Below are 19,781 nucleotides of genomic sequence, written 5' to 3' on the forward strand. Positions count from 1 at the left end.
CTTTTGAAATGCAAACAGTCCATCCTTACCTATACGAAATCAGCTAGGCAAGAGTAAACAATGATAAAATCTGACGCCACAGAGAGCTGGTGCAGGAACTTCAAGGGAGCATCGCCACCTGGGGACATATTCTTGGACAATCACCTTTGGCGATACTACCACCTTTGCATGACATAGTGATCAACCAGCCAATCAGCTCATCCGGTTTTGCTCAACCAGCCAATCAATGCACACCTGATGGCCAAGGCGATAGCATCACTGAAAGTGATTGTTCCAGAATATGTCCCCTGTATTTCGCTTTGGCATCTTTTCTACCTTGCCAAGCCTCCTCTCATGGCAAGATTGGCTTTTTTGGTATAGTAGAAGGGTAGTTTACAAGTACAAGCTCAATTTATTTTTATCTTTAGCGTTTTTAATTAACCCAATGATTCAGGACAAACTGCTAATTTCTCAGGGGGCTGACAATAGATTGGTAGCAACATAATTTCACTGCTTTCAATTCATGGAGCACCTACCACAACACAGCTTGTGTGCTCAGTCACAGCTAGAAGCCTTTTTAGAGGTGCACCATGTAGGAAGGCTATAGACTCCACTTGTAGATTACTACTAAGGTATACTACGAACTAAATTTTGGTGTAGCATTGGCAGTAAAACCTACTGGCCAATTCGCAGCAGCTCTTTATTTTACTACATTCAAGAACAGCTCTCCAATGAACCCTTCCTTGGTCCATCACGAATGGTAGTAGCTAATTAAAAACCAATAGAGGACAGTCACTAGTATTGTGTAAAGATTAAATTGTGGGGCTTAACAACCAGAAACTGTACAATGGGTTATGAGGGACATTGTAGTGAAGGGTTCCAGATAAATCTTGAACACCTGGGGTTCTTTAGCATGCACTGAATGCATTATACACAAGTTTTTTTGCATTCCGTCCCCACTGGAATGCTGCTGTCGTGGCTGAGATCAAACACGTGACCTCGTGCTAAGCAGCACAACGCCATAGCCACTGAGCAACCAAGGTGGGTGGCGCAACATTGCTTGCAGGTTCTGATCATTTTCGTTGACTTCAAGCACTCAACAATATAAAGCTCACAGCTGCTTTCCTGAATATGATCATTGTATGTCAGATGAAATTTACGAACTGTAAAATAAGACGCACGAAACAACCAGCATCTTTAGAATAACTAGAATTTTTGTTACTGAAAGAGGATGCTGTTGCACTGTTGCTGCCAATAAAGTAAGCATGTTACTAGGTTGCACAGCTTACTCTCAAATGTTTAGCGAGTGTGAAGTTAAAAAAAGGGGGAGGGGAAGCCGTTTCCTATTCCTTAATATACTGCCTCTATTAAAGTTTTCATCACGGTATCAACCAGACCCTTTCCCAGTTTGATTATCAGGCTTGTCCAGGCATTCATGGACCTTATTTTGGTGGATCTAGTTGGAGTTCAGAGTAATCAGAACCCATGCTTCAGCCCACATCCTGACTGATCATCTCTAGAACTGCCTGCCAGCAGTGCATGTTAATAGTCAGAATTGGCTGGGCTGGCTCTGCTCACTTGTGATGAAAAATTCAGGTGCACTGGTCACACCCTCTTATTCTTTAAATCTAGGATATAAGCTTGGACTACTGTGTGCAACATAACGGATGGGGAAGCAGCGTGAAAACAATGGACAAAGGAAGGCACAAGCAGCATCTACATGCACAAATGTGTGTGCACATTTCCCTCTTAGTCGATTGTTTTTTGCAGTGTTTACACTGTTCCACTGTCCCTTCTGTAAATCACAACTTTATAACTAGACAAAAGGTTTAATGCACTGGTGTTTTGCAAATGTGGTTCTTTCTTTCCTGCCCTTCTTTCTTTATTAGAACATAACTTGCAACTGTAAGTACTCCGTTGCAGGGCATCCAATACTGTAATGTGTGCAGAATCTCAGGTGCCGTGCGACATGAGTCTCTGGTTTTGGCCAGTGATGCACAGATGCTCATAAGACAACAAAAGCAGCCCAACCCCTCAAGTTGCTTCAGACAATTGGTACACGCTGTTGGGAGGGGTGGGGTAGTCCTTGAAAGTGGAAATGTGTGCACAGGCTCCAAAAGGGGTCAACGACTCCAGCCCAACTGACCTGTGTCAAGTCGAAGACAAAGCTTGGCGCCTGTGGGAAAGCTTGCACAGGGCTGGCAGCACTGAGCAAGGTGCCCACCGATGGCTCCCAGGCCACACGCACACCACTGGTGCCCCCAGTGCGGGATGGCGTTTGTGCCCCGCCTGCAGCGCCAGTTCCTCCATGGTGATGATGGTGGCCCACATGGTGGTGGTGAGCCATGGGGTGATGAAGGTGTGGCTGGAAGTTGCGCTGCTGCTCAGGCGATGGTGGGCTTGGCCGCCAGCCGTGCTGGGCCACGGGCGGTGGTGGTGGTGGTGGCGGCGGCGGCTCACGGTACCGAGGCCGGCGCATACTAGGGCTGTGAATGCACGCATACCAAGAGCACATGTAGAACTCTAAATGAATGTGCACCAAGAGGTGCAGTCCAGTGCCATAGAGTCACAGAACTACATCCAGTCACACATACAGCAGGATTTTCAGCCATTCTAGTGTAGGTGAGAAGTCCTGTTCAAAAAAGCCTATAACATGGACAGAAAATCTGCCACTCTGGCAACTTTTTGTCATTATTGCCCTCTAGGATATGAGCAAAGTGGGGCCTTAAAGTGCCTCCCTTTGTATAGGAGCACTGGCATCAGGCAGTTACACCTGGCATTCAGTTGATAAATGTTAGTGCCTGAAGCCCTTATCAGCCCTTCTTGTGGGATTGACTCAGGTCTGCACTACTTCTGAGTGTACCCACTCATTCCTCACTGTCAGCTGTTAGAGTTAACTGAAATTTGGGCATGCCAGGGTACCAATGTCAAGCAAGGAAGACAGAAGAGTAAAGTGTAGTGGCAAAAGCCCAGAATGCAGTTTGCAAATCGTCACAGGAGAGTAGCTCCAGCTCAATGAGCACAAGAAACAGAGCCCACAAAACAGAGGCAAGAAACAGCCTATAAACAACAAGGCCAAGAAACAAAGCTGGAAGAGACAGCCTATTAAGAAATGAGGCAAGCAGGTAACTTTAACAATTCTTAAACAGAATTCTGCACAATGTTCATACAATTTCTTTGAAACACGGGTGGAATAGGCAAAACATTCTTGTCCAGTCCCTTTTTTTTCTGAGCTCATGCAGATTCTTTTTGAGTTATCAAGAAAAAACAAATTTTGCACTCAGTGTAGAAGCAGAATTGGCTAATGCAAGATATGCACATCAATTTAACAGCAAGATGATTCTGCTAAGGCATCAATGTGCTAAAGTGTTCAGTCTGCATCAATGCCATGATCTCAAACTTTTGCTATAATGGAGTGCAGAACTTGGGACAGAAGGCAAGCAGCATACCGCACTCCTACATGGCTAAATACTATAATAAGTTCCTGCAAAGATACAGCAGGTCTAAGCATGTCATGCTTTGCATGTAGCAGTTCAGTGTATTTTTTCCATAAGTCAGACAACAAAGGAGAATAAGGGCAAGTTCAGAATGATTGTTTTGAAGTTGCTGCTAGCAAGCAGAAACACTTATGCCGAGACCATGCATTCCTTCTAAGGTCTGGTGGACCATGTCACATGGTAATATGTGATGCCTCTGTAGGCATGGCACATCAGTGTCACTTTGAGGCTCAAACTAGTTGCTCCCCCTCTCCCATCTGTCTGTATGTGTGTTGCACACACACATTTTTTAGCTCCGAACCCTACTCCCGACTTTTTCTTCTTTTGAATGGGTCCAGCGCAGCTACAAAGGATACGCCAGCTAACGTTAGCCAAGCTCTTAAAAATAAAATATAGAATGCACGATGACACAACCAATAACATTCTCTCAGCTGTGACGTACCGCACTGAGAGGATTTTTTTCATAATTGAACTATCGATAATCACATGAAATTAAACTTTTTCATTACCGAGTTGTGGGCACAAATTTTAATATAGATGTAATAATTGTGTTTTAAGACAACCGATTCAGTTTCTTCCAGTGTGCTATGTCTCATGTAATTATTTTTTCCACGTGCTAAAGAAAATGCACAAAATATGAGAACAGCTGCATAATTACGCGTTGTTACAATCGGCCTGCCGGGGTACTGCTCTGCAAAGCTATCTCAGCGCGCTGGAGGTGCTTCGATTGACCCACGGTGGTGGCGCCCTTCAGAGTACCAGCACAGATGACAGCACTAACCGACCATGAACTTCCTTCGGAGAATCGGAGACCACGGCAGTATTAATCCACCATGCGCCTTCTTCGCAGAGTCAGCAACAGCAACAGGGCTGGCCACGTTTGGTGGACCGTGTATTGTTGGTTGATTTGCCGTGGCCTTCATCGTCTTTTTTTCAGCAAGAAGAGCTTCTCTAACAAAGGGGTGCTTTGTGGTACGTTTTTCCTCGGGCCCCAGGATTCGTCGCAGTCTGCTGACACTCGTGGCGACTACCGGAGAAAGTCAGCTCTGGAATTAAGAGGCGCTGACTGGGGCCAGGCGTGACCACCTGGCTACGAGGACCCACTCAACTCGGGTTCTGGGAATACAAAGTGTGTACGTGTGTGTGTGAGCCCTCCCCCTCACATGTGGGTCGACTAAGCCCAAACTACTGTGGACGGTCCAATTGGACGAATGCTGGACAGCAGTTTTCCCTCCCCTAGGGATCTAGGGAGGACAGAGGGTTTTTAAGTAGCAGTTTGTAGGCTGCTAGGAGTGTGCTTGTGCTCGAGAAGCAGTGTGCTTGGAGCTGTGTGCTGGTGTACTGTATGCTTCGTCTTGCATGCTCCATTTGGGAGTCACGCTAGACTGTCCAATGTATCTCGTTTTAATGTATATATGTAAATAAATCCTGTACGCCTAGTCCTGACGAAGAGCCACGTCGTCCCTACAACGTACGCACACCGCAACACCAGCGATTCCAAACATTAATCTGAAGAATCAACTCTGCTCAATGCCTCAGTACTCCTCCTCAATGCTGCTGCAGGCTGCATTGGCTTCGGGCTTCATGCGAAAAAGGCAGTTCGCAGTGACCAACACTTAACCGAGGCCTCACCTCTTTCACATGGCTACCGAGCCAGGCACTGAGAAGAGTCAATTCCTCTGTGAATCAGCGGGGACCGCTGGTGGCGTGGCACATGGACGCATAATAATGCGGCAATTTTCGTATTTCACACGTTTATAACGCAGAAAAAATTATGCACGACATAGCGCACTGAAAGCAACTGAATTAGGTGTCTTAAAACACAATTAATTGTTTTCTATCAAAATTAGCGCCCTCAACTCTGCAATTAGAAGTTTGCTAATCTCAATCTAATTATTGGTAGTTCAATTATGAAAAGAAGTCCTTCTGGTTTGGTACTTCACTGCTGACAGAATACCATTGGTTGCGTCCCCGTATATTCTATATTTTATTTTTAAGAGCTTGGCTAACGTTAGCTGCGACACCCTGTACATGCAGGCCACTCCATAAAGTAAGCAGTCTTTGTGGTGGCAAATTTGTTTATATTAAGTTCTAAAATGCACACATAAGAAGTTCAGATGCCTGTAGATGGACATACATGGATCTATTACCCTCTGCAAGAAACTCTGGGGCGGGACTAAAAGCATTTCATGTTTTTAAACCCACTCATTGTTCAAGGCTCTTTGTCCTCTTGCCAACTGTGAGCCTGCTGCATCTAGCTTATGACGAAAGGATTCTGACAATAAAGAAAGTAGTTACACACTTCAGCCAGGGTTGCCAAGTTCAGTGATTTCTCGATAAATTGGCTACTTTGAGAGGCTCCCTGCGACCGAAAATCGTGGTTGGTGACTTGGTTACTCTTGGAGGTAGGTGGTAATTGGTAGGCAGTGTCCAAATCACCCTTCCCCTGTCGACCCCCTCGAAGCAACAGCTCCAAACAGCAGATCTTGAAAGTCATGCCTTTGCATCCTTCATAGGACAGAAGCAATAGGTGGTATAATAAATATCACCCCCGTCGACAGTTACCTCTACTGAGAATCTCAAAGACCATGGTTCTTGGCGCCAGAAGAGACTGCAGCAACAAACACGTCATGGCAGCCATGACATTACAGGTGCCAGTGTCTATGTGACTATGCGACTGTGTACAAGGGAGAGTAGAACATGTGTGACGTAATACAGTCGGCACAGGAACATTTGAATTTGAATTTGAACAAGTCATGAGAGTTTACTGTACTGAAACTTGGGGCATCACTTCGGATATGAGAAAGCGTGCAAGTGCATGGCAGAAATTATCAAAGAACGTCAGCTGGTCATTATGGTAAATTGGTGATAACATTTGTTCTTTTTGGTTGACATCAGTGAAGCAGGAAACTACATGTCTTTGTCGCCCTTTTCTTCTTTACTTTTGTGTCAAAAAATGGCAAATGTGGGATTGTCACACAGCGGCTACTTTTTTGGTTACCAATGAAAGCTTTTGCCGCAATTTGCGACTTTAATGGCTACTTTTTGAAATTTTTCGGCTACTTTTTCTCCTAAAGACCAGGCAACGCTGACTTCAGCGTACAGCTGACTCGCACACAAGCAAGCCATGAGATAACAGCACTGCAACCGGCTACAAGGGTGAGGAATGCCTGCAGTTGCTAGCAGAATACATGGCTAACAAGCTTAAATCCCACTCCCTCCCACCTTTTTCTTTGTTTGGAGCCTCCTCACCTCAACTTAATGAAGAGCTGGAGGAACCACTAGCACAAAGGGAATTGGAGAGGGCCTTAAAGCGCATTGCGGGAAAATCAGCCGGGCTGGATGTGTACCTCCTTTGTTGTTAAAAAAATGTGGCATACAGGCATGGCAGGGAATGCAGGTGATGTACTTAATGCAATACTGCTACGTGGATCTATACTGCAAAGCTGGAGGTTATCCAGGATCATACTTGTGCTGCAGAAGGGCGCTGACAAAGGCCTGCCCAAGAGGTAGAGGCCAATAACAGTGACATCAGCTTTATACAATCTATTTGGTCACGCACCTGGGGCACGAGGCTAATGTCCTTGGAGAACTCCAGAATGGTTTGAGGTTTGGCTGTTGTCTGGAGGACAACCTTTTTTTTGTGTCTCATAATAAAGATTGGCAGACTTGAGGGCAGAGAGATAGTAATTGCCTTCCTGGACATCGCTCAAGCATACGAGTCCATAGAGCACGAAGTACTGGGACAAAACTGCAGTAACGAGCAATACCTGTGAGGTTGCTCCACATACTACAAAGCTGTATATACAGACAATTGTACAGTAATAAACTGGGGCGGGGCCAACACTCGGCCAATAGAGGACCACAAGGGATTGAGACAGGGCTGTCCTAGGTCTCCAACACTTTTCATGTTATTCATCTCTGAATTGGAGAGACGGCTGGCAGAATATAGCCAAGGCTTCGATCTGTCATACATGGAGGAAGGGGCTTATCCCAAATGCATTCTGCCAGTTCTGCTATATGCAGATGACATTGTGGCACTGGCAGGTAGAGTCTCTGACCTCCAAGCCATATTGGATGTCTGCTTGAAAGAGGGCACATCTCTCGGGCTATGCTTTAATACACAGAAATCAGGGGGCAATGCACTTTCGCACAGATGAGAACCACAAAGAACTACTCCTCCATTTACAGGGAGATCGCAATGAATGGTTCGACAGCTACAAATACTTCAGAGTAAAGATAGCAGCCACCCATAATTACCTCTTTAGATATAAAGAGCAACGAGAAATGGCTGTCACCTGCAGGGCATTTCAGGGAAGTCGGGCTCTGTGGTCTTAAATTTGAAACCATACGTCCTCTCTGGAAGGCAGTAGCAGTGCCTGGGCTCACCTTCAGCAACTCTGTCACCTGTCTCTCATTGTCAACGAGACAAGTGCTCAAAACCGGGCAGCGTGAAGTTGGCTGTGCAGCTCTAGGAACGCACAGGTTCACAACTAACCAAGCCATACAAGGCGACCTTGTTTGGTGCTCCTTTGAGGCCCGAGAGGCAGTGGCAAAGCTATCCTACGAGTGTCGGCGTGATGGTATGCCGGAAGGCAGGTGGGCTAGAGAAGCTTTCAAATATGTACATCTGTGGCACCTCAGCACCAAGTGGGTGGCGTGCACAAGAAGGCTCACCAAAGGACACTGAATAGTTCCAGTTAGGCTCTCGGCTCTGCACCAGCTGACCCAGCGGCAGAAACTAAGGAAGCATGTAGCCAAAGTCGAGCATGGTCTCTTGAAAGATACTGCACTACAGAAAATGATACTGTCCATCTACTGTGCCCGAAAGATGGCCAGAAAACAGTTTCTATGTCTATCACAAGGGGAAAAAAATCCATTGTCCTACTCCTATCACACTGGAAATCAGCATATTCATTCAGTCTCATCTGTGAAGTACTTAGGCTTAACAATCGGAAGTAACCTTAGTTGGGACAAGCACATCAACAACATTTCTGCTAAAGCATTTGCTAAACTCTGCTTCCTGCGCAGGAAACTAAAGAGAGCCCTATGAACTGCAAAAATGGAAGCATACCGCTCAGTTGTTCGCCCAGTTCTGGAGTACGGATCCATTGCGTGGGACCCTTATTTCGTAAAAGACATTGCCAAGGTTAAACAAGCTTAAACAAACAAACAAGCTTAAACTAGAACCCTTACATGTGTGGCGACAGATCGTCAGGCTAAAGTTCATTTATTGTTCCATAACAACATAGGCTTATCATGTGATAAATATATTTTTCCACCACCGCCTAGGTCCGCGAGGTTGAATCATTCCTCAGTAATAAGACGTTACTTTGCAAGGACCGCAGTTTTTCAGAAATAATTTTCCCCCACACAAGGGAACAATGGAACTCTCAGCCTTCCTGTATTGCTGAATGCTCAGGTTTGAAAAAATTTCAAGAGTTGTTACTCATGCACTGTTATTCCTTCCTGCTTGAGCAGCACTAGCTGCCTGCAGTATTTCAAAATAAATAAAATAGAGAAGGAGTCCATATATGATAATTCCAGAGGCAGTGGCCTATTGAGTGAAGCCTGAAGCAGAGTCCTCCAAACACAACCACTGCGCTCCAAATTCGCGGCGGACTGACCCAACCTGCCCCCTGTGCAACTGCTCCAAGGAAACAATAAGTAATTAATATTGAGTGTCCTGGGATTCTGCCTCCAGTACCGATGAACCTTGTCAGACCCGGAGCCGCTGGCCCTGGCGGGGTCGCGGATGACAGCTAAGCACTGGCAATGGGCTTTTGCCAGGAGGGGCAGGACCCACAGTGAGAAGCAGTGGAAGAGACTAAGAGGAAATTGGAATTACGGTGGCGCTCCAGAGAATCCCATCAGTGACGGTGAACTAGTTCAGTGATGTGAACCAACGCTTATGTAAACATAGGATGAGCCATTTGTCTCCGTTTTCATGTTCTTTTTCCTCTGTGATTGTTTTTTGTTAGTTTTGTGTTTACATGTACCCTTTTTTTTTTTAACTGGATTCTTCTTATGAATGCCAGCTCTGGACTCTTGTAGATCACCTGATGCAAAGAGGGATGCATAGATGATCATAACGAGCTGCTCAGTAACGGAACACTGTATCTGTTTCATGCATGGAGGAAGGAAAATTTTTTCCTTCCTCCATGGTTTCATGTTATGAAATGTTGTAATCCACCTATTTGTTGCTGTTATAGATGTAATACTCTCACACAACAAATGTGAAAGACAATTTTTTATGATCTCAGCTTTAGTGCAACATATATAAGGCTGATTCAATTCAAGTTCAGTTTATCTTTCTTATAAAAAAGAGAAGCCAGAACTAGTGGCAACGTGGCCTGGCCGAGGCTCTTGTCCTGTTGACATTCAGCATACAGGTACATTTTACCTATAATATAGGTATGTTTACATGCATTATAGTCACATTTTGCGACATACTTTCTTTGTGCAAATTACACACTAAAAATCGATTCACATGAATTATGCATCTGGCAAATCTGAGAAGCAACAAAAAAATATACACATATAAAGATCACTTTTTTCTACCAGGCTGATGATGGCACAATAATTACTCAATACTTGAGTATTGAGCAACTATGCACCTTTGCTGGTCACCAATATATTCATTCAAGAGCTCTAACACCAACAAATAGCTGAAACTATAATAATAATATTTGGGGTTTTACGTGCCAAAACCACTTTCTTATTATGAGGCACGCCGTAGTGGAGGACTCCGGAAATTTTGACCACCTGGGGTTCTTTAACGTGCACCTAAATCTAAGCACACGGGTGTTTTCGCATTTCGCCCCCATCGAAATGCGGCCGCCGTGGCCAGGATTCGATCCCGCGACCTCGTGCTCAGCAGCCCAACACCATAGCCACTGAGCAACCACGGCGGGTAGCTGAAACTATTGCAAAAGAGAAAGGAAGGGGCATGTTAAAATGTCTATACATGTGCTTTTTTTCCACAAGATTATCACTGATGTTATCCCAGCGTACAACGTAGATTTTGCCACTCCAGGCCACATAAAGTGCGCATAATCTTACAGATTACATGCCACTAAGTTTCTTCCCTTCGTGCAATTAGTCTTAAAAGTTGAATTTTGCTAAATGCAAAGCAAACTCGCCCAATTTTCCATCTTATTTAACATATATAGTTAAATTACTATATTTTAATTACAATTAATTACCATTCAATTTTTAAAACTAAGGTCCCTGTGGTGTTCACTCATGAAAATATTCTTGTCAACCTCTTAATAACAAGTGGTTCTTGACAACTGCTGCAATTGTAAACTCTAAGAACATTTCTCTCTTTGGAATGTATCTTTGTCCCACAACAGTAACCGTTCATCTATTTAGCTTGTGGTTCCTTCCTTGAAAACTCTGCACAAGCTACTTTCCTGTCAAGAATGCTATGTCAAACATTTTTGATAATGCACACATGCCATTGATGACCTGGAAGTGCCAGGTGCACAAGCATTAATGAAAGGAAAGGCACGGGACAAAGATACGTCCCAAAGGGTGTAAACTTTTTAGAATATGATTCTGAAGAGGACACAAATTAGCGAACATTTAGCAAAATTGCTATTTCCCTAATACAGTCTCCCCTCATCATAAAAGTATAAGGTTTTGACCTGTGTCGAAATCTTACAACACATCTGTTCACAAGCTCAAACAGCCAATGAGTGGTTATGCAGACTGTCATTTTAATTGATGAAAGCAGCAAGCAAAAATGGGCATTTGCTGAACTCCCAAGCACAATTTGTAAGACCACAACATACAGTCCATAACAAGAGAGAGGAGCCCATGCTCAGTTTCTACTAGCCTATAAAAATCGCCTTCCCCAATTACGTCACGAGTGCGGGGGAGGGTATTCTGTAAGAGTCCACCTTCAGGACATGTCCATTTCGTCTGCGGCTGAAGTGCAAATTGGCTGAGCTGGGGTACGCGTCAAAGTAAGCAGATAGCCTTGGTTAACTGTCCATACAGCCCATTAATGTAAATGAGAGGCTTGCAGATTTTATTTGTCAAGAAAAAAAAAAAAGGTGTTTGTCGCACCACTGCACACTGCAAGATGGCTCGCGACGTTAAAACCATTCGGCGCGCGCACACTCACACGAAGGCGAAAACAAGCTACGAGCAGGGGGCAAATGCGTGCGCGCTTCCGTATGTGAACAGTGCGGGATGCATTAGCTTATGGAACGCTTGAGCCAAATTACTACGTGTCATGCTACTGGAGCGCAGGGCTTGGACTAAGTAAACAGGGCGAACTTCTCGATCTCTCGCTAGCCTCACGGCGACTAACCTCATTTTGCTCAATCGATTTCTTCGACGCCGAAGTGAGCGGACGCACGGCTACACGGCACAATAAGACAAGGCAGCTTATTACAAAGCTGAGATGGGTCAAGCTTGGAAGCGAAAGCAGCCATCGCTACCTGTCAACGGCGCGGCTTTGTTTCGCTGCTCTGCAGCGAGGCGCGGACGCCGACGCTCTAGCGATCACGAAAGCGTCCGCTGCCCACAAAAGTAAGGATACTAAACGAGGCTCGGTTTAGATAGCGGCGAAAAAGCCGCGGAGTACACCATCTTCGCAACACAGTCGCGCGCACCAGTGGAAACGCATCGCGATCGCGCTGCAACGACGATAAACTCACAAGGTGAAGGTCATATCCCGGAGCTGGCTGTGCGCGCGCGCCGCGAGAGCGCCTTGTCAGCTGGCTGCGCGCGCGGACTGCAGTCCACGAGAGCAACGAGGAAACGAAAACAAAAAATGGGTACAAGCGCGGGGCACCAGAGGCACGCGGGTCTGAGCGCTACGGCGCGCAGCCCCGGCGAAAAGGACAAGCGAAAACGCAGGGAGCATTCGCGCGGTAAGAACGCCGATCGCAGTGGGGGGGCCAGCAGACGACACCTCTGGGGCAAGGGTGGCGGACCGCGTCTAACGGTGCTTTGTGTGCCACGCGGGAGTCCGCACGCGGCGCACATTGCCGGTGCGATAGACCGACTTCGCAAACAGCGAGGCCCCGAAAGCGCTGGGGGCCTCCAAAATGGACGAGGGACACTCTTACCTGCGTCGGCACCTCGCCGTGTTGCTGGTGCACCTAGCGGAGTGGTGCGGCGGGTGATCCATGCGCCGCTGCTGATGCGAAGCGCTGCGCCTGCGCAGTGTGGGCGAGCCTTCGCCCCAGGCACCGGGCGGAGCGATCGGCACAGCCGCCGGGGTGGCCGCGATCTCTGCTGCCGCTGCTCCAAGCGACAGCTTCAGCCGTTTCCGACTCGGGCTCTCGCTCGCCTGCGGCAACAACAGATACACACACGAGTCTTTGGCTGTTGCCGTCGTGCGATGCCTCCAGAATGCGCGCAGTGCAACATGTGAACGCGGCCGGCGCAAACAATCACAACATGGAAGCCAGCGTGCTTTGTTCGTCTGCTTTCAGGCGCAGCAGCGCTCGCCCAGTGGTCGTTATTGAGCCAATTTCGGCGACAGAAAATTCGATATTGGAGAGCCTGACAGAAAAAAATGCAACCAAGCATCACGATATCGGAAGAAATGTTCACGGCCGCCAAAGCAGTTTTCATCGCATAGGTAACTCATAATGTGACCGGGAAAGTGGTCAGGATATAACTAAAAATCGGCGCTACGTATTCTTGCAATTTGTACCCGCCGCGCCCAAATCCGAAAAACAAAAAAAAAGCAAGCACTATCGCTCGAAATAGAGTCAAAATTTCGAACATACCCTGTGGAGTTTGCCAGCACACACGTACGTAAGACTACGCACTACACGTAAATGACAGCGACAGTACCTAAGTACGAAAACATTAAAAGATAACTTGAGACCACAAAGAACTGTTAGCAGTGCATCTCATGTATAAGCTCAGCAGACGAGACCAAAACAGCTAATCGATAGCTACGGTGGACAGTGTATAGCTAACAACGTCTGCTTTGTAAATGGGGCTGTTCCCGCCACCGATTCCCGCCTATTGGTAAAACAGACGAAACACGAACGATGCTTCATGAAGCGCTGAAAAGTTGGCTTGCAAGGTAAATAACAAGCGCAATAGAAAATCGCGGAGCAAAGATCGTGTTTATTTACGAGACGAACAAACGATACCGAAACATAAACAAGCGCACGTGGAATTTCCGCAAGCACAATCTAGATGGCGCCACCTATTCCGTTTGCCGGCTGAGTGAAATTTCAGCAAAACAAAGGCATGGAGAGCGCGCACGCTAGCAATCGCGTGTTCTTGTCAGTGCAAGTTTTGATCGTTCCGCCCGTGCAGTGTACAGTAGCTTCAAAAGTAGGTGCGTGTACACTACAGGCAATGGTACGACATGCTGCTTTGCAGTGGGAAGGTGCAGAACTGGAAGTAATAACCGTGAACGAAGATTCAAAACGCTCGCCAGTTCGGTTGACATCTCGACGCCAACAAGGACGAAGCCGCACGCGTCGTACAGTTAGTAGTCAAGTAGATGAAACACAGAAGTCTGTACGAGCCACGCTGCTCCTTTTTCGTTTTTCGTCCACCCAGTCTAGACAGTAATTTTGTCTTCACATTCTTAATTCACTCACAAAATAGCAATTTCACGTATCGCTCTCGAGAATCTTACTGCCGCATTAAGTACGGAGGTCTCGTCAAACTTCAAAACGAATCTTGCCTGCAATGTCTGCGATTTCCACTGATCGTTAGGTGGAATGCGCAGTTGTCACTACACACCAGACTTGTACGTAACGAGTTACAAGTAACTGATTATTTGTAATCAATCGCATTTTTGGAAATTTTGTAATTTTAACAATTAAATCGTTTACTCGGCAACGCTCAATGTAATTCGATTACTCCTTTCAGTAATCAAATTCCATGTAACCAGTTACATTTTCGACGAAACAATTTAAGCTGACATGCGATGCAGCTTTGAGCACTTAAATTTGGAGAGAACTAATAGAACGAAGGTCTGAAAACATGTACATGGGTTACCTCCTACCCACAATCAGCGTCCTGCAACTACACCTCGACCACCTGAATATGGCAGGCTTGCATATTTGCACTCTTGGAAGTCCGACGTCTGAGCTTTTTCCTTATAAATTTCTCTCCCTCTCTCCTAGAAGCGTTTATAAGCGGCCTTCATAGGCGGTAAGAGTTGCTGCTCAATTTTTCGCTTAGTGCAGTCAGGTCTACAGAAGTTTTTGGCCGTCACACGCAAGTTTTTATCTGTTACGATATTACATGCCTCATATACACATTTTTGTGATTGTAAAACACGAACGGTATTTTTAGGGCTGAATAACATGCAGCTTTATCTTAAATCACATTGCAGATTTGGCCACCCTTTCAAAGAACATGAACGTTTGCTGGTGTCCGTAACAATTAACCTACAAATTGAAACGGTGCTCCTATGGCTCGATAGTGATTGACACTTCAGACGTTGCTGCCACGAAATCACCTATATACGATTTTCATTTTTTTTTTCGCTGGGCCTATCGGAAGCGCCTTCACCCAGCAACAGTGAAGCGCTGCGCCTCACAGACTCGAGCATCCTGGCATTGGGGCAATCTTGTGCGCAACGCGAGGTGTTTGTAACACATAGCCATTCTCTCCATCGTGCACATTAAGCGAATGTTCAGATGCCTTCACGAGAAAACGAACGAAGTAACCGAAGAAAATTTCAATAAACAATTGTTAGTGAAGATAACGTATGAGGGGCTGCAGAGGGAGCACTGAAAGTGCCAGCCCGGCTAGTTCTGGTTACTGTATTAGTGCAATGTTAAAGTAGGGAGGAATGTAACGCTGAAGTAATCGATTAATATTTGACTAATTGTTCAAATACTTCCGCGGGCAGTAACTGGTTACTGTAATCAACTACATTTCTGAAAGGAGTAATTGCAATCGGCTGCCTTTACAGCGAAGCTGTTAGCCTGTCAGTGGCCGGCATTTTTCGTGCCCGCGTCCGTTAGCAAAAAATGTGGGCCGATCCCGGCGGCAGGGCAGGAACACGTGGCTCGTACCCCCGGTATGGAAGAAGCTTCAAGCAGTCAGCGAAGTGAAGCGAAAAGTGCATACTTTTTTGGAATCACGCATACAACATGCAGAACAGCATTCGTTTCAAGAAATAACAAGCATCCGAACCACATAATTGATGATAAGGCGCTCCTGACAACAATGCGAAGCACGTAGCGCTTGCCGCATACGTTTCCCGGTAAAGATTACTGCTGCAGTAGCTGCCGTGGCGATGACAGCTTGCGACGTGGGGAATGAGGTCTCTAGATTTTCGTGTATAAAATAACCAGCCTAGCAACTGATTTCATTGTTGTTGTAGCGCCACTATAGGTCGCAACGCATAGTTAGGACTCACGAGGAGCGGCAATACGAGCGCTGCCAAATTGCTACCATTATACGGTGATGTCATAAGAAGCCAACAAGCACTGACACCAAGGGCAACATAGCGGAAATTACTTGTGCTTAATAAATGAAATAAAGAAACGATAAATTAATGGAAATGAAAGTGGATGAAAAAACTTGCCGAGCGATCCCACGGCCTTCGCATTGCGCGGCCCTTTCTTCTCGTTCACACGGTGATGGTACGAGAATGTCGTGGTGGTTTTTAACAGCTTCGCTGAACATCTACTTTCGTAAGGTCGGGATGGCGAGTCAATTTTTTTCTGTAACGTGTACAAGTCTGCTCGACACGTCGATTCCGCCATCCAGATTTGAGCCGTTCGCATATTCGATATATTCAATTTTACGCAACAGTGAAGGTCCTGTATGTTTTTATTGTATATCACTCAACTTTTACGGTGTTCTCTTGTCGCCACAGAACGTTCTTTCACCCTGCCTGGATTCTTGTGCGTGTCACTTCTTTCCATGCTGTCGGCAGAACCAAGTTACTTGGAAACTGAAGTGGCCTCGATTGTGTCATCAAATTTTAGATATTCGCCGTAAGTAGTTTCCCGTTTGACAGGTCATCTACTACATATCTGTACTACTAATATTCTTTCCTGTAAAAATTTCCTCTGGTGCTCCAATTTCCCTACCGCAATTTCGACGTTCTCTGTGTAGAGAATATTTCAAGGTGATTCTGTAATACGCTCGATGAGAAGGTGTAGTCAGGTGCTAAACAGCACACTGCCACCTCCAAGTTCCCGGTTTCATCTAGGCAGCTGCCTTCTCTGTGCATTTTCTCGATTCAGCCCGACAGATTATCTAGGCGGGTTTTTCCTCTGAGTTCCTGCAATGTGCCCTACGCTATCCCCAGGTCAATGAAAACAGTGTAGAGCTCCTGTAAAATTTCTTCAGAACTCTCCATCACTGCCGGGTATGCATATGCAAAATGTCCGGGATTTGGGTTTGACAAGGGATCGGCAGCAACGAAAGATAAGTCGGTTGGAAGACGGTGAGCAGCAGAAGTGTGCTGGGACGCGTCCGCAGAGCGTTCTTTCAACCTCTACCAAGAGCAATCAGTGGCACTCTGGAAAATGAAGTCGTGTATATGAGAACGTGGTACTGTACTTCTACATGGGCGCACGCGAGTTTGTGGCAGGTTAGAAGCATAAAATTTCAGGGGAAGGTATCCTGAGCGGCTCGTTGAAGGCGATCTGTTAGAACAAAGTGTTGAGTACTCCTGCAACCACCCAATAAAGCGCCAGACAGTGGTCCATTTTTCAATGGACGGCGGAACAGGTGGACACGTGTGGCCTCCTCGTACCCCTCATACCAATAGATGCCTCCCAACCCTGCCGCAGTGGGGCGTCGACAATAAGGCAGCAGTACTTTAGTTCACACGTTTGATTTCCAGCCGCCTTAGAAAGATACTGGCAAGCCTCAGGTAGCCCTAAATAGTTTACTACAATACATTTCTACGAACCAGTTTTGGTTACGTTTCCCAGGAGTTGCGTGTGTCGTGACGTTATGACGCCGAAGATGGTCGCGAGGGGGCAGAGCATCGCGACGACAATAAACGGAGACGTACAAAAGCAAAGTTCGCAACAGGGGATCAGAAAATTTGGTTGTGGGAGTTCAGTTTTTTTTTTTTCTTGTTTAACCTAGGTAGGACATTAGGCAGTATAATAGCAAGAGCTTGGTGGCGCAACCAACCGCCCCGTTCCAAAGGGTACGCTCCTAACGTCCATCCATTCCAGGACTTACTTTTGGAAATGAGGTCGTTTGCTTGAAATCAGGGGTACAATCAGTACTCGATGGGAACCAAAAGTCAGTGGGATGCCTCGCATTGGGCGCTCACGGGAAGACTACAAATGAAGCTGTGCAGGGTTATATGGGCTGGACTAGTTTTGAAGTGAGGGAAGCTCACAGTAAAATTGATTATTAAGAACGACTGAGGAATATGGAAGAAAGTAAGTGGGCTGGGAGAGTGTGGAGGTATCTGTACAGAAAAAACATTTCACAGCGGAGGAAAAGAACTATAGGATGCTTACCAGCAAGTATGCGGCCTGTAGGGTGGGCAACACAGCAATAAAGAACGTCAAGTGGAAAGTCAGAGGCTGAAATAATCTCGTTGGTGGCGGCAATGGAAAAGAAAGCTGCCATGAGTAACTACTTAAGGGGAAAAAACGAAATCAGGAAAGAAACAATTTATGATAACTCAAAGGGCAGCACATTACTTTTCGAAGCGAGATCGGGATGCCTTAGAACTCGCACCTATAAAGCGAAATATAAGAAGGAAGAAGCATGTACTTGCTGCGGTAAAGCTAGGGAAACGATGGAGCATGTTTTATGAGAATGTGAAGACGTCTTCCCAGCGGTCGATTTAGGCACCACTGGCCTCCTTGAAGCCTTTGGGTTCAGCGAGAGCAGTGGAAAAGTAAACACGTCCGCATTAGAGATTAGTAAGAGGCGATTGGAAGACTGGTGGAAGAAATGTGGGGAAACGACAAAAAACGGAGACGTACAAAAGCAAAGTTCGCAATAGGGGGTCAGAAAATTTGGTTGTGGGAGTTTATAGTGGTTTTTTTTAACCTAGGTAAGATATTAGGCATAATAATAATAAATAAATTGTGGGGTTTAACGTGACAAAACCTATTTCTGATTATGAGGCACGCCGTAGTTGGGGACTCCGGAAATTTCGACCACCGGGGGTTCATTAACGTGCACATAAATCTAAGTATACACGGGTGTTTTCGCATTTCGCCCCCATAGAAATGCGGCCGCCGTGGCCGGGATTCAATCCCCGCGACCTCGTGCTCAGGACATTAGGCAGTATAATAGCAAGAGCTTGGTGGCGCAAGCCACCGCCCCATTCCAAAGGGGACGCTCATAACATCCATCCATCCCTTGAACACGCTCCAGCTAGCTTCTGTTGTGGTATGCATTGGGCGATCAGGCCAGATGAATTTTGCTCGACATGTGTATCGAGATTTTCCGCGGACAGGTGAACGGAGACGAACATTATCGACTACCGTGAAAAAAAATTTTCAGCAAAAGCGAATGTCAGCTGCCAGAGAAGTACTTCAGCGATCCTCACCAAAGTGCCGCCGGCGGTTTTACGTGGTAAGCGGCTTCGCAGGGCTGGTACTTCGTTATTTTTGATAATCTCCTTAGCTTCTCTCGTTTCGGAGGTAGCATTTCAGTGGAGCTCGCAGTCGCCTCGAAGACTCGTATTAGCCCGGGATACATGGAGCGTACTTTCATGGCAACTTCGCCCGGCATAAATAGACGCGGCGGGACGACGCCGATGGTTCGCTTACGTTCAGCGAAAAACAGGCGGACGCCGCCGCGCGCTAGCCGCGTATTTGTCAGCGTTGCCAGATTCTAGGAATGTGTTCTTGGAGAAGGAAAACATAGCAATTAGGCTTTTTATTATATTGTTTGTTGTTAATGACTAAACAAAAACAACTTGGAAAGAAGTTTCATAGCGGCGCTTACAAACGATCTCCGCACATGTCATTGAGCTGTAAGCGTTTTAGCGGGCTGGCTTTGCGCCGTCTGGATACGTTGAGCGGTGGCACCGCGGAGCGCAAGCGTTGCAGAAGGTTTTGTGGCTCTCCAACAGTGACTTTAGTTTACTTTGTGTAAAAACACTCTGGTTATTCACGTTTACTTCCGTTTCAGTTCCTGTTTTAAAGCCTGCTCCGACAACAAGCGTTTAGTATTGCAGCCGGAGAGGATAGAAATATTGGTATTTGGCATGAAATGGGCCCGTCAGCGGCTCTCGTCCTCGATGGCCCAGGCAATCCGTGCGCTGTCTGGGCCCACACAGATGCAAACAGCCACAAGACCAGGCATGGTCGGCTTCTAACTATAATCTGTCGTCGCTCTTTTCCCTCAAGGTACTCGAGCAGA

The 19,781-nt window shown here is 46.3% G+C and overlaps 1 protein-coding gene across 5 annotated transcripts in view; it reads right to left on the reverse strand.

The window, feature by feature from the left end:
• Positions 1–19,781, reverse strand: part of mura (murashka) — a 194,007-nt gene that overhangs the window by 30,205 nt on the left and 144,021 nt on the right. For all 5 annotated transcript variants that reach the window (XM_065433167.1, XM_065433168.2, XM_065433166.2 and 2 more), the window contains 2 exons: positions 12,560–12,783; positions 2,126–2,465 (listed from right to left, as the gene is read on the reverse strand). In XM_065433167.1, coding sequence (XP_065289239.1) covers positions 2,126–2,465; positions 12,560–12,783 — 564 coding nt within the window. The remainder of the gene's footprint in view (positions 1–2,125; positions 2,466–12,559; positions 12,784–19,781) is intronic.

Source organism: Dermacentor albipictus, chromosome 1, assembly GCF_038994185.2.
Source record: "Dermacentor albipictus isolate Rhodes 1998 colony chromosome 1, USDA_Dalb.pri_finalv2, whole genome shotgun sequence".
Taxonomy (NCBI): Eukaryota; Metazoa; Arthropoda; class Arachnida; order Ixodida; family Ixodidae; genus Dermacentor; species Dermacentor albipictus.